The sequence below is a fragment of the Oryzias latipes genome, chromosome 7 (genome assembly GCF_002234675.1).
Source record: "Oryzias latipes chromosome 7, ASM223467v1".
Lineage (NCBI taxonomy): Eukaryota > Metazoa > Chordata > Actinopteri > Beloniformes > Adrianichthyidae > Oryzias > Oryzias latipes.
Genome location: NC_019865.2, coordinates 4,739,304 through 4,764,655, shown reverse-complemented (window position 1 = coordinate 4,764,655; position 25,352 = coordinate 4,739,304). Strand labels below are relative to the sequence as shown.

Here is a 25,352-nt window from a genome sequence, read left to right as displayed (position 1 = left end):
TATTTTTTGTTTTTAAACTTGGCTTTTTTGAAAATTATTTTTTTCTAAATGCATGTTCAAATGAATTTAATTTTAAAAGTTAAATGAATAAACAAATAATCACTTGTTATTTGCATCTATATGATTACATTTCATTAGTAAATGATTCTGTTTATCAGCATCAAAAACATCTTTAGAGTCCTGCTGTGTGGTTTTAATGAGGAAACGTTCTTATGTGATTTTTGGGCTTTGCCACAAAGTCTCAGTCTCTGGCTACAGGTTTTAGACGTGACTTAAGATTCTGGAGAGCATTGGCGCATTCAGCGCTTGTGTTAATGCAGCAAAACAAAACTTGATTGGCTAATTTACTTTGTCCTCAGTATCAACAAATAGAAAAGAATAACCACCCTTTAGATTATTCAAATGTAAAAACAAGTAAGTTGTGCTTTATGATGACAGTTTGGCAGACCTGCTGTGTTGGATGCATATACTGTATGTACGCACTTGTGTTTCTTATGGTGCTGCTGATGGAGAGCATTGCGTGTAATGTGATGCTTAGAGAGGCAGAGGTTAAAGCAGTACGTTCTACATCCATCCAGCAACACCCAGACACATGGAAACTCCAGTGCTGCTCTGAGAGCATCACAGAGTCGCAGAAATGACAGAATATGGCAGAAAACGTCCGTAAATGTTCGCACGCGTGTGTGTTTTTGGTGGGGTAGCCGATGGCTGAAGAGGGAGAGCTTGAACAGCTTGCCGCATTGTCAAGGACACATCAAGGGGAGATTGAGAGAGAGAGAGGGGGGGGGAGAAAATGAGGGTAGGAGGAGAGACTGAGAAAGGAAGAAGGAAAGAAGGGATGAAAGGAGAAAACGGCTCCCTGCGATTACTCAGCATAGGTCACCTGTTTTCTCTCTCAGCCTCAACCCTGTTGAGCATCATTCTGGCTCCTCTGCAGCGCTGGGAGCTCCAAACGACTGACTTCTATCAGCAGCACGCCGTAGAAGGATGTGTCCAAACACAGAGAGGCAGACGGATTCAAAGATCCCAGATCTGAGCCAACTGCAGCGTAAAAGCTGCAGCCAATCACAAAAACATGAAAAGCTGCTCAAAATCTACCACACTGGATAAGTGACATCACCTGTTGTTGGGCAGAATCTAGTTAGGCCTAGGAAGGCCTGGACTTGATGTCCTGATCACCATGGAAACTGAACCATGAAAGGGAGGAGGGTGAAGATGGATGTGCTGCATGTAAGAAGACATTGAACTTTTTAATCAGCTGTCTCTGAGAGCTGGAGTTAAGGAAGTTTGGATTTAGTATATCTGCTGCTGTTTTCGGAAGGCATTAGTCCTCGCCTAGGCACATCTCTCTTGACATCCGCAGCTCTAACATCTCTGAATTTCTCATTCTTCAGGTCTCAGTGGGGATCCCGCAGACCTGGAGCGTCGAGGCCAAATTTATGGTCAAAACTTTATCCCCCCGAAGAAACCCAAAACGTTTCTTGAGCTGGTGTGGGAAGCCCTGCAGGACGTCACGCTCATCATCTTGGAGGCTGCCGCCATCATTTCGCTTGGCCTGTCTTTCTACCAGCCTCCCAATCAGGAAAGCGCAAGTGAGGATGTGGGCAGAGGGAAAGTTTTTTAAGATATTTTGCTGTTTGCATAAATGCAATTTGGGTTTTAAACATGGGAAACATAACCTCGTGCATTTTTTCAAGGTTTTTTTTTATTTTATTTTTATACTTCAGTGTTATATTTGCTCCTTGCAATAACCCAAACTCCTTTTACAGTGTGCACAGGCTTTCTATAGGCTGAACTGTAATTTAAAATAAACTGGTTTCCAATGCAGGAGTCAGCTGCATGCAGCAAATATAAAACTGCAAGCAGGCCGCAGATATTCTCATTTTTATAACATTAAAATGAAAAATTCAATGTGGACTTGCAATAGGAAGCACTTATTCATTTATCATGACTCTGACTTTAACTTTAGTTCTTACAACATAATGTGGCAGGAGGAGTGCTAAATAAACTCATCATCCCCTCCCTCTCATTAATGGTGCAGAAAGAATAAAACATAACAGTTTTATACAGTAAAACAGCTAAACAACTAAACACATTTAGAAAAAAACCCACACTTAAACCCAAATCCGTCCAGACAGGCAAAGGGAATGGTATCCCACAATTCCTTGCACTGCCGATCTAACAGCAGCACCAAAGTTACACCTACTTCATTGAATTAATTTGAATGAAAGTAAAATAAATGTCTGAAAACTACGTGTTATTTCTAAGCTGACTTAACTAAAAAAATGATTTATCTTAACTGAAGCAAATAATTAAGTTAGATCAATGTAAAAAAGTTTATCTTTCCAACATCCAAATGTGGTCTTATCACCCTCTCATGGTGGAAAAAGTATTATCTCAGCTTCTTCATCCACTAAATCATCTTCGAATGGACACACCATGCTGCTTCACCTCTCTGAAAACAAACTAACCTTCAACTAAACCTGCTCCAGACCAGGTTATGTTCAGAGCATGAGTTGCTATGGAAACATACCTCCATTTTTGGAAGGGAAAGCTGAGGTTATACGCTTCTTTAGCCTCAAACTTACCGTGGTAACTCACATAACCTGCTTTCTGGAATACCTCCCAGGCGGGGTAAAATAAGGGTTAGAGGTTTTATTTTAAAAAATACATAATCGTTTATGGTAGTGAAGATAGAAAAGAAGGAGAAACAAAACAAAACTGTATGATAGTCATGGAAAATAAGTAATTGTATTTCAAATTTGTGCGTATAGTGAACATATGATTCACAACCTTCATTTAAAAGAGTGTTATTGACCAAACTGGATGTTTATGTTTGAGGGAAGAGGAATAAACGTGTTTTAGAGTCACCTAAACTAACATTTGTTGTCTTTGCTCCAGTATGCGGGGAAAGTACCGGTGGGGCTGAGGACGAAGGAGAGGCTGATGCTGGCTGGATTGAGGGTGCTGCCATCTTGCTATCTGTGGTGTGTGTAGTCTTTGTGACGGCGTTTAACGACTGGTCCAAAGAAAAGCAGTTCCGGGGTTTGCAAAGTCGCATCGAGCAGGAGCAGAAGTTCACTGTGGTGCGGAAAGGAAATGTCATCCAGATCCCCGTGGCTGACATGGTGGTGGGTGACATAGCTCAGGTCAAATACGGTAAGAAAGCACTTATAGGCTTTTACTCTGGATTATAAATGCAGCCTACAAAAAAATGAATCTTACCTGTGAGAAAGGGAACATATTTATTCGCACCAGTTATCAGTCATTTTCAATTGATTGCTCTATGAATTAATTTAACAAAAACAGCAAAGATTGTTAATATTGAATAAATCTATGGGTGGATTTTGAATTATGAATATATCTTCCTGACTACCAGCAAAACAAATGTGTTCTCTAGACGACATTTCTAAACCGGAATATCTCCCAACCACTGCATACTACTGAATTATCTCCTTTTGGTATCTAGGGAGGACATTTGGGCTTTTCAATGGTACCGTATGTGACGGAGTGGGGCTCTGGGTATTGTAGTTTTTGGTGGATTTAAAAAGAAAACTGACAGGAAAATGTTTTTCTCTAGTAGTCAGGAGGACTTGTCACATGTATGAAGTGATATTCCTGCCACCACATTGCAAACAAAAGTCACAGTTTTGAGATCAACATGTCCTGAATTATAAACAAAATGTTCAGTTTTAAAAACAAAACTTTCAAAGCAGGAAATAAAAATATTAAACGTTTGCTTTCAAAATACATTTTTGCATTTGCGACACAAATGTTTTTGATTGTGCTGTCTCTCTGGCTTTCTCTTCTCTTTGATTATTTTGCTGATAAGTTTTCGTTTAGCGTGACATATCTGCCACCAGACAGCCTGTTGTTTGGTCTCAGTCCTGTCCAGTTAAATCACTGTATTTATCGAACACGGTGTCCGCTACCAAGACTCAGATGCTGAAACCGCTCATTTACCCTCCATTTTGCATCTTTTGCTGTAGAAAGTTCCTTTTTTAATCATTTTAAAAGTAATGTATACTTTCCTTTAGCATTGAATACATTTTATTAAATCACATTTGTATATTTATGGCAGAAGATCTCCTAATACTGTAAAATAAACTGTAACGTTTATCTGCTGGCATTACACTGAACTGGCCTGTGTGATCTTTAAATTCCCGGAACTAAATATTGGCAAAAAGTTCGATTTTCTTTAAGATCTGTTCGTTATAGAAAAAAAATAAAAAAATAAAAGTAAAGCACCTAGTATTTAATGCTGCACAACTGTGTTTAATGATTAGATTAACAGCTGTCATACGTGATGAAAAGAATGATGGCTCAGAAATGAGACTTAACGTATTTAAAAGAAGTAATGAAATTTCTAACTTTTAATGTTATATTTTCCTTTGAGCAAATTTGCTTTAGCAGATTCTCTTGCGTTGCAAAGGATTTCTTATTTATAAAGAATTAATCTTTGCCTTTGTCTAAAGTAAAAAAACATTTATTCATGGTAAAAAAAATGACTATTTCTTTCTGAATACAATCCATTCTCAGACAACTGAACCAAAACGGCCACCGTAGCCGACGTCAACAGAGTAGGAATGAAGCAACAGACGAGCCGCGGACAAATATAAGCAAGGATTGTCGTGTTTTCAAACAGAAAAAAGGGTCCAGCTGTTTATGTGATAGAACGTTTTTTTTTTAATGTTTTGTTTTTAAAACGGAATATTTTGCTTGTAATTTTAGGAAATTTTGATCTCAAAACTGTGACTTTTGCTTGCAATATGGTGCAGAAACATCACTTCATACTCATGATCTGTGAAGGTAAACATTGCTGTGAAACAGACCCATTGTTCTTCTTTTTGTGTTTAGGGGACCTTCTACCTGCTGATGGTATCTTGATCCAAGGCAACGACTTGAAAATAGATGAAAGCTCCCTGACAGGAGAATCTGACCACGTACGCAAATCAGTGGATAAGGACCCCATGCTGCTCTCAGGTGGGTTTTCTCTTTCTCGTTACTCTTTCATTTTTATTAAAATTAGTCTGACAACGTTAACTGATGTGAGGCTCTCATTGAGCAACATTTTGTCAGAAGTATAATGGGCACACAAATGTGCCATTTCCCATCAGTGACTAATCATTAAAGAAGACATCATTTAAAATAATCTAATTTTCTGTGCTTGATGGTGGAATAATTACTAGTAAAAAAAACTACCACTTTGATGGATTTTTTAAGAATTAAAGTACGTTTTAGTGAGCAGATTATGTTTGTAGAGTACTGTTAAATCACAGAACTAGATCTGAGAGGTGTTATCAGGCCAGTCCAACTCAACCTCTGTCAAAGGTCCACAAATAACTTTTCGGCGCGTTTACTGAACTTTCTGTTGTGTCTGAACTGCAAATTTCTCATCAGTTCTATAGTATTTTATTTTGAAGACACTGTTTGTCTGTGGATATTTTGTCTCAGATAAATTGTTCTCTTTGTATCTACGATCACTCGTGGCTTCATTTCTTTATAGCTTCTTGTTGTTGTCAGAATTCCACAACTTAATGATAAAAACTCAGGAATCAAAATATGAAAATACTATTTTACCAGAGTAAAACACCTGCAAATAAAGGCTGGTGCTTTTACCTGAAACAAGGTTGTCTCCCGTTTAGCGCATTACTTCAGGCATGTTTATTTTTTACATAAGTCAGGTTATTGGTTTGGATTTCCTCATTGCTTTTCATCCCTTTAACTGTGTGCATCACTTCAAATCAAGGTAAAGCATTGTGAAAGTACTGTCGGTAATGTCAAATATATTCACAAGGAAGTCATAAAAAAATCAGTTGTATAAACAGAAAATCACTTAAGGGAGGATGTGTGGTTTTATTATATCATAGTATTTATTGGTATTAACCTTTTACTGTCAATTTGTTGGGGCCTCTTTGGTTTTTTCTTTAACAGCTTTTATTTTGATAAGAAGTTAAGTTTTTGAAACAAAAGAAAGCTTATTCGAACTTTTACACACAATTAAAGCTTTTAGTCAGTGTGTAAATTTTTAGGCACTGTAGCTTCATTTTTTTGGAAAACTAACATACTTTTAACATCTATTTTTATGTTTTAAAGTTTACTTTACTTTTACGTTTCTCAGAATTTTTTATTTTATTTTAACATTTTTAGTACCACAGTCGTCAAGTTCCATTTCAGTTGTCTTAAACATTTTGGGGTAATTTGGTCCTTATTGCTTCATAATTTACAAGTTGGGCATAATTGTTTTGATTACTGAACTTTATTTGAGAAAATGTAGCATTTTTCTGTAAATTTAGAATTTAATATTATACATTTTTAAATCGTTTTTCAGTTCTTACACCTTCTTAAATGTATTTAACACATTATAATTAGACTTTCAGAAACCACAGGCTTCAATTCTTATTTTCTGTGTCTCAGCTTCTCAGAGGCTTTATGTGATTTTGTAAATGCTCTGTTAAGCAACACAATTAGAGCTTAACTAATGCCTAATTAATCACAAACTTCAATTTAGCAGGTGATAAAACTTGGTCAAAGAGATTTTCTAAGAATGATCTAAAGCTATTAGATTGGGATGCTGGCGAGCCGACGAAATGGAGAACAGCTGCACTTTGCAAATGGTGGAGGGAGGGTTAGAGAACTGGGACAAAGAATGACTAATAAGCACCTCAAAGAAACAAACAACAATCCAAATGCAATCCTGAGTTTCAAGCACTGGTACCACAAACTTATAAAGGAGAAGGTGGAGGAGGAGGAGGCTGGAGCAGTTGGTAGGAGATAAGAAGTTCCAGGTGTTCACAGTCAAGAGGTAAAAAAAAAAAAGAAGGAAGAAACCAGGTCATAAAACCCTGGCTATACTAACCAGTCAGATCTGGATAACTTGTTATATTGTAGACTTCTTACAGCTTTAAGTGACCCAGCTTCATATTATATACATCAGACATCGAATGGCGTGTGTTCATTGGGATCTGGTTGCTTACTTTGTTGATTTTCAGGTACTCATGTGATGGAGGGCTCGGGCAGGATGCTGGTCACAGCTGTAGGCGTCAACTCGCAGACGGGCATCATCTTCACCCTGCTGGGTGCTGGAGAGATTGAAGAAGATGTTAAAGAAAAGAAAGGTATTTGACCAGATGGATAGTCACTTTTTCGTAACTTTTTCAAACTTTAAGGTACGTTGTTGTTGGTTAATATGGTTTAAAAGGAGAGTTTCAACAAAGATCCACCTAATTGTTTTACATAACATGTTACTGGGCCAAAATGAAGATGGGATAGATCCTCAACAGAATAAGTCTTCTAGCGTCAGCATTTTTGTGATATTGCAACCAAAACCTAGTCACAAGACTGCAAAATCCCAGAGGGCTGACAGAGACCCCCAATGGGTCAAAATTGATCAAAAGGATCACTTGCATGTCTTGGTTGCAAGTAAACTGTTACTAAAATGACAAATTGAAATCCACAAAATAATTGCATAAAAAGCTATGTTGCTTAATTTGAGATGACGGTAAAGCAATTATGTAGTAACATCTAACAGGCCCAAAAACAGAGAAGGAGAACTGATGCAAAACAACAGCAAAAACACACAAAACAACCCTAAAAATTCATAAAAGACCACTGGAGGAGAGGTAAAAAGGAACAAAGTGTACACATTCTAAACCCTTGAGGTCAAAAGTAAACACTATGATGACATTTAAAAAGACATCAGTGGTTCAAAAGAACAACTTGTTTTTGTGTTAACCTAATAACAGCAGTTCTTGGTTCTTCTGTGTAGACTGTATCTCATTTGGCTGTGACATCTTGTAGATAGAATATTAATAATGTGTAAGACTAAACTTTTACAGTTGCGGCAGGTCTCTAGGATGTCCAGGTTGTAGAAAGACGTAATCAGCAGGATCTCTGAGCGGTTTATGACCTTGATATTTTGTGTGCCCGTACAATATTGACTATTTTTCAGTGGTCAACCGCAGACAGCCCGTATCTACCAACAAGGACAGTTGTGACTAAGGGTTACATCGCAAGAAAATGTGTAAACTGGGAACAGTTTTAATTTGAATGTTGACTGTTGAATGAATGTATTCTGGTTCGCATAACTCTAAGCAAAATTTGAGCCATTCCCATTTGGTTTACATGCATGTCATGTTACCTTGCTGTGACAGTCTGTTACAGCCCTTACTTACATTTAGGGATTTAAGGTGGGGTTTAATTATGTTTTTGGTTTTTTTTTCAAAAAGTGTTGCAAACAAACACAAAACTAAGGGAAACAAAGCATAAAGGATCCGGGACGGACTAAAGCCAAGACACTAAACAAACTCTATACCCACAAGTGCTTATTACCTTATTGTGACAGAAAAAAGGAAAAAAAAAACGTCAAACATTTTTCATTTTTATAGTGCCATTCATTCAAACACAAAGCGCTTTACAGAAAAGCCAATAAAATAGTTGTAAAAAATGAACATTATTTAAAACAGAAAAAACAGGACAATCAGACACAGTTGGCACCCCTCCCTCACCAGATTCCTCCCTCAACCCACCCAGTTACCCTAATATAGCCCTTAACTGGACAATAACTTAGAAACTGCAGAAACTGTAAAATGAGGATTCTTTTATTCCAAGGCCCAATCCGATCACGGGGGTCATTGGCACAGGTGACACATTCTTACCTAACTCTCAGGACAAGCAAAAACAGGAAAAAGCATAGCTACAGAAAATGGAGAGCTGGGTAGATCAGCACACTTCTTGACGACACACCAGAGTGAAAGGCTGAAATTTAAAGCCACCACCGTTGGCCTCAATCCAATCCAGATCCAACGCCTATCAAAAAACCTCACCCACAAACAATAATCCTGCAAAGATCTACAGAAAATCATAAACACTACAATGCTAACCTATAAAATAATACATATTATTTATAATACATTACTACCTAAAATACAAAGAGTTTATACAAATATACCCCTCGTATGTCCAAAGGGACACAACTGCCTTTTGTAACAGTAAAATTTGTCCAACACAACAATCCTTCAGCTCATATTTGTTTGTTTTGCTGCTGAACAGAAAAAATAAGTAATGAAAACATAAATTTGCTGCAGATTAAACCACAGAAAATAAACAACACAAAAAACTGACATCATAACAAAGAAATGCAAAAACTAAAATACAGTTTCAGACATAACATCTACAAAGGGTCTGATTCCTCATTGATCTTCAATCACTAGCAATTCTTAAACAACCTATGCTTCATCTATTACGAAAAATCAGTGTTTCATAACAAAATACAACTTATTTGAATTCAGAATTTACTATCAAAACTGGACACTGAGTTGGATTTGAAACACTGCAAGGACCCAATGAGTTGAAGGTTGTTGAGTTTTTTCAAAAGTTTTGTTTTAAAGGATGACAACATGTTTGTGAATAAAACTAAAAAAATGCATTCGCCATAACTTCACAAGGTAATCACTAATAAGAAAGACTAATTCAGAAGCAGTCCGCTGCTTGTTCACCCTTTTTGTGTCTCTTTGTCCATGTTTTAGTTTATTAATAAAGTTTTAAACTTCCTGTCTCGCTGGTCTCCTAAAAGGGAAAAAAAAAGCCGAACTTGGAATGTGAGACTCTCCTTCTTTCTTTTTGGACACCATGTCAGGTTGTAGCATTTTTCTGGTAAAGCCTGCTAGCCTCATCCTTCCTGGGGGTTTGCACATTTCTGCATACATGTGCAGCTATAGTTAGATACTGATTTCAGATAAGGGTTTGAATAGGAAGCATTTATTATCTTTCCTCTTCTCACCCCTGTCCATCTCTGGCTTGGCGTGTTGTTTACCCCCCTGCTGTGTCCTTTTTCACTTTCCTAGTTCTGCCTTTGTTGTCCTCTGTTACTCCTTAATGTGAGAGACAGACAAATGCTGCAGATTCAATCAATTAAGAGATGGGGGGGGGGGGGGGGGGGTCAAGAGAGATTCAGGGACGAGCTTTGGTTGGTCAATGCATGGAGCATTAGTCTACGCTCAAATCTGTTTTTAAGGGGCATGCAGTCGGAGCAGAGCTGCACACAGCTGAGCCGCAAATACTTTCAGCAGAAGCACTTAAGGTTAATATTATTAGCAGCGCACTTCTTTCCTGCAGCTCCCGCTTCAGCGTGGGAATGTGCATGGCATCACCTCGGAAAGAAGAAGTAACATGTCGGGTTTCCTTTGCACAAGTGTTCATTATCTGAGGATACTTTGTCTTTTATGTTAGAACTGAAGTCAATTTCACATTATCTTTGCAGGCGTCTCATCACTTTGCTTGTAGATTTCAGACACACTTTTCACTCTTCATTTTTTGCTCTCTTTTTTGTTTTTCCCTTTCCTCTCTGGACTCCCATTGCCTTCTCACACATTCCTCAAACAGATGACAGTACTCAGTTGCTCATCTCCACTGATGCCAGTAACAGCACAGTCACCAATGGTATGTGAGTGTGAACATGTCTGCCCCGCCCCTTTCCTTATTCCATGAATGGACCCCAAAGTGAACTAACCTGGATTTAACACACCTGAAAATGTATCTTAGTCTCTTGACCCGCTGCACCTTTACCACTCTTCCCTTTGAGACTGTTTCCATGTGGTTTCTTGTTTCCAGAGAGTGTGTGGCTGTTCCAAAAACTACCGTGGCGTCTTTGTAACTCACCTGCCCCTTCTTCTTGCAGGAAAACAGCCCGATGGAACTGTGGAGAACAATCAGAACAAAGGTAAACTTCATTTTAATGGGTGTCAACCTCCTAATAGTCATTCCTTTGAATATTTTCCCCCCCCCATGTTTTTTTTTTTATATCAGCTAAGAAACAGGATGGGGGTGTTGCCATGGAGATGCAACCCCTGAAGAGCGCAGAGGGAGGAGAGGTGGAAGACAGAGAGAAAAAGAAAACCAACGTTCCAAAGAAAGAGAAGAGTGTGCTGCAGGGCAAGCTCACCAAACTGGCCGTTCAAATTGGCAAAGCAGGTACACAATTTTCATTGCTGCTAAACCAACGAGTTTATTAGAGTTTGTGATGTTTCTGCTTAATCGATTAGAGCCGAATTCTTGTATAATACATGAAACAAAGTGTTAAAAGGCATTCGTGAACACAGATGTTTACATTTGTTCTCAATGTAGGCAGCCCCTATTTATTAAGTTACAATATCTTAAAGACCCACTACAGTTAAAATGTAATTTTTTGCTGTTTTTAACGTATTCTTATGCCATTTTTATAATGATGGAGGACATATGTAAAACGAATTATGCTCAAAATTGCATTTATGAGTACTTAGTTATTCAAATTGTTGTGAATCAGGAGCAGACAAAAAAAATCTAGTTTGAAAAGGAGCGTATTTGTGATGTAGAAAATACGCTGGGTGGTCACAAGCTCTCTGCTCTGTATTAATTTGTAGATGACTAGATCCACGTACGTCTTCATTGTCCTTGTCCGAGCTGGCATAAAGCTCAAAACTGTACGGTCGGATAGCTCCAATATTATTCGACATTTTAGTTGCAGGGGCTGCGCGGTGGCGCAGTGGTTAGCGCTCTTGCCTCACAGCAAGAAGGCCCCTGGTTCAAGTCCCAGCTGGGGGACGTGATAAACTACATCAATGGGGAACCTTTCTGTGTGGAGTTTGCATGTTCTCCCCGTGCATGCGTGGGTTTTCTCCGGGGTCTCCGGCTTCCTCCCACCGTCCAAAAACATGCTTCATAGGTTAATTGGCAACTCTAAATTGTCCCTAGGTGTGAATGTGAGAGTGCATGGGTGTGTGTTTGTGGATGTTCTACCCTGCGACAGACTGGCAACCTGTCCAGGGCATCCCCTGCCTACGCCCAAGTAGCCGGGATAGGCTCCGGCAGCCCCATGACCCCGAAAGGGACAAAGCGGTACAGAAAATGAATGAATGATTGAATGAATGAATTTTAGTTGCAACGGGGATGCTAGGTTGAGGAGCTTATAAGCTAGTGGGAGAGAATGTTAACAGAGAGGGGAGGAGGGGGCGGGGTTGCTTCATGTCAACAGTCCTGCCCACAACTCAGAGGGAAATGTCAGATGAACTCCTGCCGCTCTGCAGAAGCCACGCCCGAATATTTTGTCTAAGAACAGCATAATCATAGTTAAAAGACCATTGGAAACATTTTGAAAATTTATGATTGGAGTGGGTTTTTAATAGATTTTAAACTTGTCCTATTTGTTTATTGTAGACGTCTGAGTTAATCCGAATAGCATGGCATTTGCTAAACTCCGACCTGGTTCCTGTTAGGAATTCTGCTCTGTTGATCTAACAAATCAGCTTCCAGCTTCAAGCTTCAAATGAAAAAGCAAATAACACAAACTCACAGACATATTTCAATTTGGATGAGTTATAAAGACATTTCTGCATCTTTGAGAACCACAGTGAGAGCCATTAGCCTCACATGGAGAAAACGGGGAACAGTGGAAAACCTCTCCAGTAGTGACAGATTGATCATAATTACTCTGAGACTGCAACAAGGACTAATCTATGAGGACATAAAAGAAGCTAAAGCAAAGAAAAGACATTTATCCCCTTGACACCTGAATTTATTTCCAGCGACTAAAAAAAAGTCCCTCATGTTTTTGCATTCATGTAGATGCTAAATTGAGTTCAGTTTGGAACTTAACTCATCACAAAATACACGGGAAGAAATCTGCTCTACAGCACATCTACCACAACTGGTTATTGTGTATGCAGCCCAATAAGTTCAACAACATGGAGGGTGAAAGATTTCACAGATTCCAAAAATGATAACTTATTCAGACAAGTAGAGAAAATGTGGTTCTGGAGTTCCAACAAAAGATACCCTGTATTTAAATGCTGTCCTGGAGATTTTCACCCAATCAGGTGCTCTGGACTATTAAGCACAAATCTGCAACCAGAGATGATGAAGACAAGAAAGACAGAATACCTCCCACTCCGACAGAAAATTTAAAAGAAAATAGAGACAGGGAATAGAATCCAGAAGAACAAAAACCGGATTTCAGCTTCAGCCGGGACACCTCCCGTCTGCCCTCCAAGACGCCTTCACTTGTGTTGAGTGAATGCTACATGAAAGAGCATCAGCCATCAAATTTATGTATTTATCTAGCAATTTCCAAAGATGAGAACATGTTGCCATTTTAGGAATATTTGACTCAGAAATCACAATAGAATGAGCTCTGCTGAGTCTTTAACCAGACTCCATTGAATTAAGAACCATGAATACATCCTACAGATACTTCTGACTGCAGCGGTTAAGTGGTTTGAGAAGTATCTTTCAGTCACAGATTCTCCAAGTTGCCCCGTTAATAAAAATGAGAGAGATGTATTCTGTTCATCATAGAAAAACTTCGACTGTGAGAGATGGAATGAAGTAAAGGACTCCAGGAAATCACATTGTCTGATTTTTAAAGAAGAATTTGTGATTGCCACATACGTTTTCACTGGAGGAACAAACAACACATTCTCTCAATCTCAAGAGACACATTTGTTATAGGAGGTGAGGACCTGGAATGTAGCTACAGGTTTCATTATGAAGCTACTAAACACAATTTTAAATTAATAAAGCCTTTTTCTAGTTTTTTTTTATATCCAAAATGATATCTGTTTAAATTTGGTCTGTCTGATGTAGTAAACACTTTTTTAGACAACACTCACTCAATCTGGATTGTATAGGCTGTAGTATCAGATTGAGAAAACCTTGATTTATTGTATGTACATTTATGTGTAATTATATAAAAAACAAAGTTATTTGAAAAAAACAATGAAACTGAGGAATATGGAGAGAATTGCAGGCCTTATGTGATTTGTGGGAGTTCATGATTCTACAATCAGAAATAGACTTTTGAACAAGCATGGATCCACGGTAGAATTCACGCAGAAAGACACAGAAAAAGAACACAAAGACGTCAGATTTGACAAATACACATTTTTCACTCTTCTTTTTATGTTCTCTTTTTTGTTTTTCCCCGAGAAAAGAAAATACACAAACCGTGCAAAACATTTCACCTCCACAGTCAATCCTTCCAGACGCATTTAGCTGGTGATTGATGCACTTTGAAGAAAAAAAGGGGAAATGCTCTGAAAAATGAACGACCTTGGGAGAATTTCAGGCAGGCAGCTCAGCAGTGTTTACCTGTTTACATCTCCCCGTGGACGGTTCTGCCCAATTAACTCACCTGTTCCACCACCTACTTAAAGAAGCAGGTGTGTGCTCTACGCCCTCTGTCATCCATTTGTCGCCCCACCTTCTTCCCCGGGTTCCACCTTTGAGCTCTGTAAGGGGTAGTTTTATACCCGACGTTTTTTTAGTGGAATATCTTGTTTTATTGTATCTGAATGGAGCCTTATGCCAAACTAAAAGAAAAATCTGGAAAATACATCATTCTCTACTGCATGAGTTGTCTGACTGAAACAGTTTTTTCATGTTTAATCACAGCAATTCAGAAAAAAGTCTGCATCAACCTAATATGGTGGTGGGGGACTGACATTGTGGGACTGCTATGCAACTGCAGGATCCGGAGAACTTGAACCTGAATCCTAACATATTCTTCCGTCTTCGTCCAAGTCTTTAAAAAAGTGTAAAAAAAATATGAAGCTGCTACCTTGGCTATGTTCTGTTTTTTTTTTTTTTTGTCTTCACTTCTGAACCAGACTTGTATCTGTTGCTAGCTGAAGTTCCTGCCATAAATATGTTGCTGTGTAAAAATTCAGTGTTTCGTTTAGTAGTAGTTGTTAAAAAATGTCTGCAGTTGTCTGATAATTAAAATACCAACCCAGCAACTTTTATTAAAGTTTTAACTGAGGGTTTGACTATACAGTCGTGTCAATTTAATAAGTTAAAGGCATAACAAAGTGTTTGTCTGCTTTTAAGTTTCTAAAAACTGTAATAATTTAATGCATCTATGCTCAGTTTATTTCTCAACCGTGGTTGTCTCTTAAGTGCTACCCATTAGATTTCATTTGTGATTAGATTTTCTGTCAGTTTGTGTCTAATTATGATCACTTAAGGAGCACATTCTTGTTTTTAATGTCTGCCTTAGCGTCATCCAATCAACTATGGTTTATAATTCAATAACCTGTTTCTTGAAATAGTAATAATTTCTTATCTCTCCACAGGTTTGGTAATGTCCGCCATCACCGTCATCATCCTCATGTTGTTTTTTGTCATCAACACGTTTGTCGTCAAAGGTCTGTATGGATGAAATTACTCAGATTACAGTCATCACTCCTCTGAATATTAATACTAAATGTTAAAAATGACTAATTATTAATTATATCATTAAATTAAAATGCGGTGTGTTCTGTCCTCAGAGCGCTCATGGTTGGCAGAGTGCACCCCAATATACATCCAATATTTTGTCAAGTTTTTCATCATTGGAGTCACTGTGCTGGTGGTGGCTGTCCCAGAGGGCTTACCTCTCGCTGTCACCATCTCTTTGGCTTACTCAGTCAAGGTAATTCCGCTCATTTGTTTTAATAGGTATTCAGCCAGTGGGTGTAAAGCTCCAACATCTTCCTAATCAAACAGCCTCTGGGCTAAAACTACGAGAGAACGAAAATGTTAAAGGCCTTTACCATGCTGTTAAGCCTTTCATAGTAAACAATATCCATGGATATGACAATATTACCTTTGGCACATAAACAAACCAATTTTTTTATTAAAGATGAGTTTTTTTCCAACCCGACGACTCGATCTCTGAGGCTCTGCCTTTCTCTCCGTGTGGGTGCCGCCCATTTCATAACCTCCACCTTGAGCAGACCTCAGCACTGTGTCTGCGTTTCGCCCACAAAAACAAACAACATCTCAACTTTTGCGAAGATGGGTGTTCATATAGTTCACATAAAATGAAAGCGTTTTTGCCGATCACCGCTAGCTCTGTGGAGAAAGTGGGTGTGTTTTTAATCTGGGGGCGGTGCTGGTAGCCCAGACTCTTCCTGGAAGGGGGGGGGGTCCTCACTGGTCTACGTCACAATGTCAGAACTCACCCGTTTTCGTGGATTGGGTGTTCAGAATGTAGGTTTTTAGAGGAATAATCAGAAGTTTCCTCGCTTTGTTGTATCTCTTTGTGAGGAATGAACATTATAATACGCTTAAAAGCTAAAAAAAAAAAAAGGACTTTGCAGGGTATAGGCCTTTTAAATCATTACAGAATGAAACACAGGACACCAAAAAAAACATGAAAACGCTTTATGCCTGTTAGGAAAACTTCCATCTGAGGCAAAAGACAATATTCTTACCAAGAGGAAAAGGGATTCAAGAACTTTTCAAAAAAAGAAGAGAATCTTGTTTGTCTCTGAAAACTCCACAAGAAATAATCTTAATTTTGTCCCATCAAACAGATCTGAATGGGTAGAAATGGATAATTGCTGATGTTCTTTCAACCCTGGTCATGTTAAAGTTGTTCTCTGCATTAGATGTGGTGAAATGTCTTTGAAGTACCAGATAAAATCTACTCTTACCTTTGATTTAATTCATCGTTATATTTTTGGTCCACAGAAAAGAAAAGAAAAGAAAAATAAAAACACAAAGAAAAGCAGTTTCACTTAAATAACACAATTTAGAATCCAAAAAAATAAGATCAAAACAAAGGAATTAGACATTCATAATTCACAGATGTGATTTATTTTTATTTTTTTAAAGGTTAAAAAAAAAAAATTTACAACAGAAAAAATATTACTAGTGTGTGTATTTATTCTATAGGCATAATTAAGGCAAGAACTTTTTTTCTTTTACTGTTCTTTATTACATGTCACTGTAGTAATATTATTGCCATGGGAATTCTCTAATTTGATTCAAATTCTAATCAGGGTTCAAGAAATGTCAACAATTGTTTGAACTGGCCATATTGTAAATGGCATGGACCTCTGGTTGAAGGTCTGCCTCTTTAAGACCACATTAAACAACCTAGTGCCAAATTAACCACGGTAGAATGGTGGCACCTCCAACCAAAACCCTTGAACCTAAAATTGTCCCAGTTGGAGCTTCTAATTTGCCGTAGGTGAATCTAATCATTACCAGAAAGCTCCCAGAGATGTGTGTATTGTGGAATGTTTTTTTTGTTGTTGTTGTAGTAGATAAGATGGATTTTCCCTCACTCGACTTCAATGTTTCATAAAATATAGTGAAAAAAGATTCAAAAAATGGTAAAAACATAAGAAATACTAACAGAATTTAGAGGGTTAAACCTTAAAAGACAGTAAGAGGAAAATACTCTAAACTGTAAAGTTCTCAAGTTCAACTGTGGCCATTTAAAGTGTATATATAGAGCAAAGATGTGTCAATGTGGGAAAAACACAACAAAAATAAAAATGTGTAAAGGATGACAAAAACGATCAAACTTAAAAACAAAACAAAGCTTTCCCCCCCACAAAATATAACAAAATATTAAATTATAATGAACTATTAAGGCCAGAATTCAATTATAATTTTAATAATCAGTAAACCTCAATTGTTCATCTCCATTCTCTTCTACAAAATGATTGCTTCCATTGTCGCATCAGTCAATTCCACTTAAGGAGGGACAGGACAGTTCATACATTCTCAGCAGGAAATTAATTGTCTGGAACCACATTCACATTACCGGCAAACACAACGAAACAAGCATGCTAAAAGGTTAAAAGGGAAGAAGAAATCTGTTTAGGATCAGCGTTCTCACATTCTCTGCTCTTTTTTCATATCTCATAATTAGAAAATGATGAAAGACAACAACCTTGTGCGGCATCTGGATGCATGTGAGACAATGGGCAATGCCACGGCCATCTGCTCTGACAAGACCGGAACCCTCACCACCAACCGGATGACTGTGGTCCAGGCTTTCATAGGTACACACAAGTACTAATCCAGTTTCTTTCAATAAGCTCTGGTTGGAAGCTAGAATAAGTCATTATCTAGAACTGCTGCCCTTCTTCTAAAATATATGTAACTTTTGGGATTCCCGCTGGATGGGAGTCGTCTCGGGACGGGAACGGGACAGGATCAAACCTATTAGTCTTGGTCACAAATGAAATAGCGACTCGTCGCATTTTCGGGCGGGCACACTCTGCAGAATTACAGGTTACTCCCCTAGGGCGGGTCAGTCAATTAACTCACCTGCTCAGCGTCCTATTTAAATCAGGTGTACAATTGTTCATTCTCTCTTACCTTCAGCGCTCATTCTTCGCCCCTCCCTCCTCCCCGGCTTCCACCTGTGGGCTCCGTTACGGGGGTTTTGTTACCCGAAAGTGTAAGGAAAAAAGAATTATCTCAAGGAATTGAACGGAGCCTTATGCCAAAACGAAGTTGTGAATCAAGTTGTGACTGCCAAACTAAAGATGTTGTGAAATAAATATTCTTCTGCAAGAGTTGTCTGACTGAAACGGCTTTCAACCTAAGAGTCTCTGTGCGGCTCTTTGGAGTGAACGACAAAATAAGCGTATTCCGCGTAACGATTTTTTATGTTGCTTTATTTAACAGTTACATTTTCCGTGTTTTTTTGTGTGTGTTTTTATCTTCTATTGACTTATCTGTTTTTTTCTACAGTGCTTTTGGTTTTCTTGAAATTATGAGATTTTGGAAAACATTCTTCTTTTGTAATAAGTTTTCAAAAGGCTAATAGAAAACAAAAATAAGTCAGGTACAGTATGTTAAGACTTTATTCTTGATAGCAGTAAAATATTGACTGTTCTTTCCAGGCGACGTCCACCACCGCGTGGTTCCAGATCCTGGACTGATCAGCCCTCGAACGCTGGACGTGTTGGTGCATGCAATCGCCATCAACAGCGCCTACACCTCCAAGATCTTAGTGAGTCTTTTACCCACTCTATATTTATGCCCTGGGTTTTCTTACATTTAGTTCCAAATTTAGCAAGAGGTAATACATCTGTGAATCTGTTTAATTTTGCCTCATTTGCCTCCTTCGTCATTGTCTGTCTTCCTCCCTGATGCACTAATTACTCTCAACAGCCACCTGATGTGGAGGGGGGTCTGCCTAAGCAGGTGGGCAACAAAACAGAGTGTGGCCTGCTGGGATTTATATTAGACCTTCAGCAGGATTACGTCCCTGTCAGAGAGCAGATTCCTGAGGAGAAGCTGTACAAGGTAGGGAACCAGACATCACAGTCTCGTGCATCCGTTACTCTTATGTGTTTAGGATGCTAAAGAAGAAAGACAAAAGGCTGCCTGAGTTCATTTAAGCTCATCTACCGGTTAGTGAAATCAGAATGTCAGCGCTCCAAAAACACTTTATGTAACAGTTAAATTATAAATCACAAAATACATTTATAGAATGAAAATCCTTTTCATGAAAAAAAGGAGTAAATTGTTTCACAGTTAAGGGTTTTTATTTTAACTTATTTTAGCCATTGGTACCTTTGTTTTAAAAATAGGCACAGGTCTTTCTCTGACCTTTGTTGGTATTTTTAGTGTCACTTTAATTTTTTAGCATAGAATGTTGCATTTTAAATGCCTTTACAAGATTATATAGTATTTCACCATCAAATTTAGTAATGTTACAATTTGTAGGAATTATTTGTTTTGTATGGCTTTTTTCTGCAGTTTGACGCCTTCTTTTAATAAAAAAAAAGTTTTGCACAAAGTAGGAGTTGCTCAGCCGAGGAAGTAGAAACTGTTAGTCTTTTCATTTATTTTTAATAGTTGCTTTGGTGAAATCCGTCAGTCGATCAGGCTAAGATCTAGTTTTTGAAATGGCCTTTTTAACACTTTGTGGTGTTTATGTATTTATTGCTGATTTGCTCCTGTTCTTGGGATCGCTGTCATGACCCAGTTTTGGCTGAGCTTTAGCTGTCAGACAGATGGCGTCAAATATGAGTTTAGATTACTCTGGCATGCAGACGAGGTCGGGGTGGACTCAATTTTTGGATGGCTTTGTTTCTGCAAAATGCGTCCAAACCATCACTGTTCCCATATGATGTATTTTATTTTGACCAGATTGTAGTGTTGTCTTTTGCAGCCAGACATGCCCTCTTTGACCCTGTTGGTCTGAATACGGTTGTGTGGTTTCTTTACATGCATCCTTTTTAAAATAAATTGTTCTACTGTATATTTTTTAGAGGCAGGAGACTGTTCTGTACCGCACTGTAAAAGAAAAAAGTTCAACAATTTTTTATGCACAGGAGCAATTAATGTAACAATAAACAAGAAATATCTCTGAAAATTGCAACTTATTACCCTGAATGTGCCTTTGGGGATGTTTGTGCTAACGAGATTTTGGCCAAACCCAGACAAAGCAGACATGCCATAGCGCTGGCTTACAGACTAATTCCAATGAAAATTGTTTTGTTTTTTAACTTGTTTTTGTACCATTTTTCTTATGTCTGAGGACACATACAAAAGAATTTAAGATTAGAACAGAGTTTCTGGGTATTTCTTTGTTCAAATGCGGATAAATCAGGAGCAGGGGGAAAAATGCAGTTTGAAAAAGCTCTCAGTTGTGGCATAGAAACTGAAATGGGTGAGCTAAAATCTCCATGCTCTGCTCCATTCTGATGCACCCACTGACAGAAATAGAGACATTGACATCTTCTTTTTCCTCATCTGAGCTGGAAACTGGCTCTAAACTGTACGGCTGGATAGCTCCAATAATCCCTGCCATTTCTGTTGCACCGTTATTCTTAACCTGGGGTTGTGAGGGACTGTAAGCTAACGGGACAGAGTGTAAACAAAGGGATGATGGGATTTTAGCTGAGAAACAATGTTTCAGGAAACCACACAGGTTTTTTGTTTTTTGGGCTAAAAACGGAATAATCACAATAAAAAGACAACTGGAAAAGATTTTACAGTAGATCACATTAGGATTGGAGTGGGACTTCTTAATTTGTCAAGTTAATTTCTAGTACTTTATATAATACAATAGAATAGAATAGAACGCTTTAGTTTTACTTTTCACATGTACAGTTTAAGTTTAACACATATTAGAGTTCAAACAATATATACATAATACAAACATGTAGGTTATGTGCAGAATGTTTGCTGAACACAGTAATTAAGTAACAAACTATATTGTAGTTAAAATACATAGATAACAGAGTAAAACGTTGATAAAAGTAAGATATTGAAGTTTAATAAGTAATTGCATGAATAAAAAACTCTACATATTCACATATCTACATATATGTACTACATGTAACCAAGACACCCGAGATTTTAAGATGGTTATTGCCCTATTGCTGTTTTTGAATCTGTTTATGAAGATCTTAAAAGCCAAATATTGAGCCAGCTTAAAGTACTGACACAAGTTTAGACCATGATCGCTTGTGGCAGTAAGGAACTTCAACTATTCTGTTATGTTTCTCTCTTTCTCTCTCAGGTTTATACTTTCAACTCTGCGCGTAAATCCATGACTACGGTGATCAAACTGCCTGATGGTACATTCCGGCTCTACAGCAAAGGAGCTTCTGAGATTATGCTGAAAAAGTGAGCGATGAAGAGGGAGATGCTTTAAGTTCGATTAACGATCTGGGTTCAACATCTCAGTGGATTCTTTTCTTTCCAGGTGTTCCTACATCCTTGACGCCAATGGAGAGCCGCGCATTTTCCGTCCCCGTGACAGAGATGAGATGGTCAAACAGGTAGGGCTGGACATAATCTTTAGTGTATCTCTGCATAGGGGACATTTGATGTTGAAGTTTTCTTTTACCCAAGTGTAGTATTGCCGCGGGAAGTTGTGAGTCCACACATGTTCAGTTGATTCCAAAAGTCACAATGAACTAAAAAGGCAAAACCAAGATTGAGACCTAATGACATAACTTTACAAAAAGCTGCATATAGATGGTAAATCAGGTATACTGGTTTAGCGCTTTACTACCTTCCTAAAAGGCCCAAAGCGCTTTACAGTCACAGTACATTTCCCCATTCACACCACTGCCTAACATTTGCACCAACTTATGACCACCATGGTCACTTGCAATGTGGGGTTCCCTTGAACGTTGAACGTGGGGTTAAATGAAAAAATAAAAATAAAAAAACGCCTGTGGGGTTCCTGCCTTGCCCCACCATGTGTATCCATGGACACACATGGGAATTGAACCTGCAATCTTCCTATCAGGGGTCGACTGCCCTACCGCTTCACCACCAGAGGAAAAGAGCTGCAGATTACTTCCGTCCCTTTAAGCAATGTCAATGTTTCAATGTTAATTTGAAATGATCACATTAGTAAGTGTTTCGTAAAAAGAAAGCATTAGTTTTGACTGTCTCCGAGGAACGAGAATGACATCACCCATGGTAAATGGTTTACTTACGGCTCCAACACTTTTTTTTTGGCATACAGACACATGTTGGAGCCAGAGGTGGTCAGTAAGCAGTGATTGCTTTAAGTCGGTCTGGCTCAATGTTTCCATGGCAACCCGTCTCGCCAGTCAGGACTGAGCTTGTTAGAAGTCCACCTCCACTTTAAAGTGTGCTACACGAAATCTGTCTAACTGTTTGAACGTTGAACGTAGGGGCAAGCAGACACCATCTACTTTTATCTGATTGGCCAGTTTATAACTTGAAATATATGAAAAAAACAGGATTATCAAGAACATGTTAAAAAAAAAAGGTAGCAGGGGATGAATGGTTATTCTGTTAGCTGTTTATTCCTCTATAGAAGTCTATAAGATTTTGGCTTCTTGGAGCCAGCTGGTGCTTTGAAATGCCAGAGGGGGGGGGGGGTCACTCAGTCCAGTTCTCATTTACAGTCAATTAGCTTTAGCTTAATGCGTACTACACGCACAAGAGCAATATATGAGCAATATATTTAAAATATGTAAATTCTCTTCTTCCCACGCCCTTTTCAAAAATGTAATCAAAACTAAAATGTTTGTTTTGATTAACTGAAATAAACCAGTTTATTAAAAAAACATTGTTTTTCTTATTTATTTAACTGATAAACACATTTATATCAAGTTCTACTTTTATTCGTAAAGATCTAATTGAGTTGAACTGTTGAGTTAAATTGTTGTTTTTTTTGTACAGTTGTGGTGTATTTTGTATTCTTTGAAATATGTGAAGTGATTTAAACAAAAAATAGTTTTAAAAAAATGGACAGTTCATTTAACCTTGTAACATAATGCTCTACATGAAGTCATTAGATTTGTTGTGACTTAAGGATGGGTCTCTGCCGATTGCTTTCGTTCTGCAAAGTGCACTTCCTTTTGCAATGACTATAAAAGAGCTGTTGTTTTTTAAAATTAGTTTTCATGAAGCTGCTTCTGTCTCTATTTACGCAGCTGCACTCACCAAATTCAAAGTTCATAAACTCACCAAACCCGAGTAGCATAAATAAAAACAGAATGTCTGTGTGAATCTGTGGGGTCAGCTTTGACAAACTCAGCATTTATCTTTATTGTATGTGAAGCATAAAAACACTGGTATTTGTATATTTTCTTTATGGTATATAAAAACTAGATGTTCTTTAATTTACTGACAAGCTTACTGACCTAAATTTGGTTTGTGATGAACACAGCTTGTGCCGTAAGAAAAATAACTGCTCTGTCCACAACTCAATTCCAGCTCAGTAGTTCAGTTTGTGTTGTGGCAGCTTTATGTCATCTCCTCTTCTGTCATGGTGTCTTCCCTCTGCTGGATGCAGGAGAGCCCAGGACTTTCCATGATTGCTGCATCTCACACCATTAATTGCTAAATTACTTTGAACTGGCTTTGTTCTTGCAGCATTGAATCACGTTGTGGATCTTTTTCTCACTGGTGCTTTGCAACTGCTGCTGATTAGGTCATTGAGCCAATGGCATGCGAGGGGCTGAGGACCATCTGCATTGCATATCGTGATCTGTCACCTAACCCGGAGCCAGATTGGGAAAACGAGGCAGAAATAGTGACGGAGTTGACATGCATCAGTCTGGTTGGGATAGAGGACCCTGTGCGACCTGAGGTACAGCAGAACTCTGGACTTCTATAAACCTTATTCACCTTCCATTGGTGTTTTAGCAAAAAATGTTGTTGTCCTTTAAAGGTACCTGATGCCATCCGCAAGTGTCAACGCGCCGGCATCACGGTCCGGATGGTGACTGGGGACAACATCAATACAGCCAGGGCTATTGCTGCCAAGTGTGGCATTATACATCCTGGAGATGACTTTATCTGTCTGGAGGGGAAAGAATTTAACAGACGAATCAGAAATGAGAAAGGGGAGGTAAGTTGGAATTTGCTGTGATGAAATAAAAACGAGACAAAAAATATGGCAGCCGTTTCCGTTGCCTGCATTTCAATGAAAAAGGGTTTGGTTGCACTTTTTCCAAACCGTCTCTTGAGATTGGAGACTGGAGAACCCTAGAACAATTTTCCTCTGGGATTTAAAAAATTCTTTTGAGTTTTTGTAAACAATGGCCAAAAATGTTGAAAAAGCACAACATAAAATTCATTTAAAAGTAAAAAATAAATTTAAAAAAACAGTGGCCAAATTTTAACCCTGTGAGTTCTTCTGGGATAAATTTCGAGAAATAGAGACTTACATTTAGTAGAGTTAAGAGTGTTTCAAATAGAAGCCCCCAGAATAGATTTCAAATGTAAACATTTTAATGTTATTTCATGTTCTCGTTAAAACTTATACCGGTAATCTGTTTAACAATGTAAACACAAAGATAGGATATGGATCGAGTTGTAACTGAAAAATTAGTTCTCTGCTAAAGTGTTTGTGTGTTATTTGATAACGATAATGCACAGGAGATAAGACTATAGTCCTGTTTGTATTTTAAAAACAGCAACAAGTCCAAACTTGCAAGCAAGGTTTTACATTTCACAAACAAGTGAAGAAAATGGTATAAAAAAAATCATTCACCAGTGCTGTTTGTTCAAACTGTTTTTTGTCTTAATTTTCAACTATATATAGAGTAAATGTTGGTGTGAATGATAAAACAACTGAAGCTGTTTTTGCTCTTGCCATGAAGTATTTCTTCTGAAAAAGGTGGTAACACTCTTTTTTAATGGTATGGTACTTAAAGGGTATTTACGCGTATTGTTTTGTACTTAATGGGTATTTATGTTGTATTTTATTCAAGGTGTATATACATGGTATTTCTGTTGTACCTATTGGGCACTTGTGTGGTATTTACATGGTATCTAAGTGGCAATAACATGAAACCATTGGTGGACCCACTGGGTACTTGTGTGATATTTAATGGGTATTTTCGTGGTATTTACATGGTACTTCTTTTTTGTTAGGTGGTACTTGCTGTATATTTATGTGGTACTATGTAGTTAATAATTTAGGCAGTACCTACTTGGCATTTGTGTAAAGCCTATTAGTTGTTTATGTTGTACCCATGTTGTATTTTACTATTAAAGAGAAGAGAGTAAGTACTCAGAAGGTATCATTCAATGTTTGTTAAATCTACATGTTGAGGTATAGTGCTTTAGCCTGGTACTCCCCAGGT

At 38.1% G+C, this 25,352-nt stretch overlaps 1 protein-coding gene across 5 annotated transcripts in view; it reads left to right on the top strand.

The window, feature by feature from the left end:
* Positions 1–25,352, top strand: part of atp2b3 (ATPase plasma membrane Ca2+ transporting 3) — a 58,194-nt gene that overhangs the window by 12,004 nt on the left and 20,838 nt on the right. For 3 of the 5 annotated variants that reach the window (XM_020704444.2, XM_020704445.2, XM_020704447.2), the window contains exons 3-18: positions 1,395–1,592; positions 2,902–3,159; positions 4,858–4,983; positions 6,993–7,118; positions 10,384–10,440; positions 10,679–10,720; positions 10,807–10,971; positions 15,105–15,176; positions 15,300–15,442; positions 17,678–17,810; positions 18,660–18,769; positions 18,931–19,065; positions 21,293–21,399; positions 21,479–21,554; positions 23,693–23,851; positions 23,933–24,112. In XM_020704444.2, coding sequence (XP_020560103.1) covers positions 1,395–1,592; positions 2,902–3,159; positions 4,858–4,983; positions 6,993–7,118; positions 10,384–10,440; positions 10,679–10,720; positions 10,807–10,971; positions 15,105–15,176; positions 15,300–15,442; positions 17,678–17,810; positions 18,660–18,769; positions 18,931–19,065; positions 21,293–21,399; positions 21,479–21,554; positions 23,693–23,851; positions 23,933–24,112 — 2,087 coding nt within the window. The remainder of the gene's footprint in view (positions 1–1,394; positions 1,593–2,901; positions 3,160–4,857; positions 4,984–6,992; positions 7,119–10,383; positions 10,441–10,678; positions 10,721–10,806; positions 10,972–15,104; positions 15,177–15,299; positions 15,443–17,677; positions 17,811–18,659; positions 18,770–18,930; positions 19,066–21,292; positions 21,400–21,478; positions 21,555–23,692; positions 23,852–23,932; positions 24,113–25,352) is intronic. The other 2 variants (XM_020704446.2, XM_011476786.3) reach the window with 1 other exon arrangement.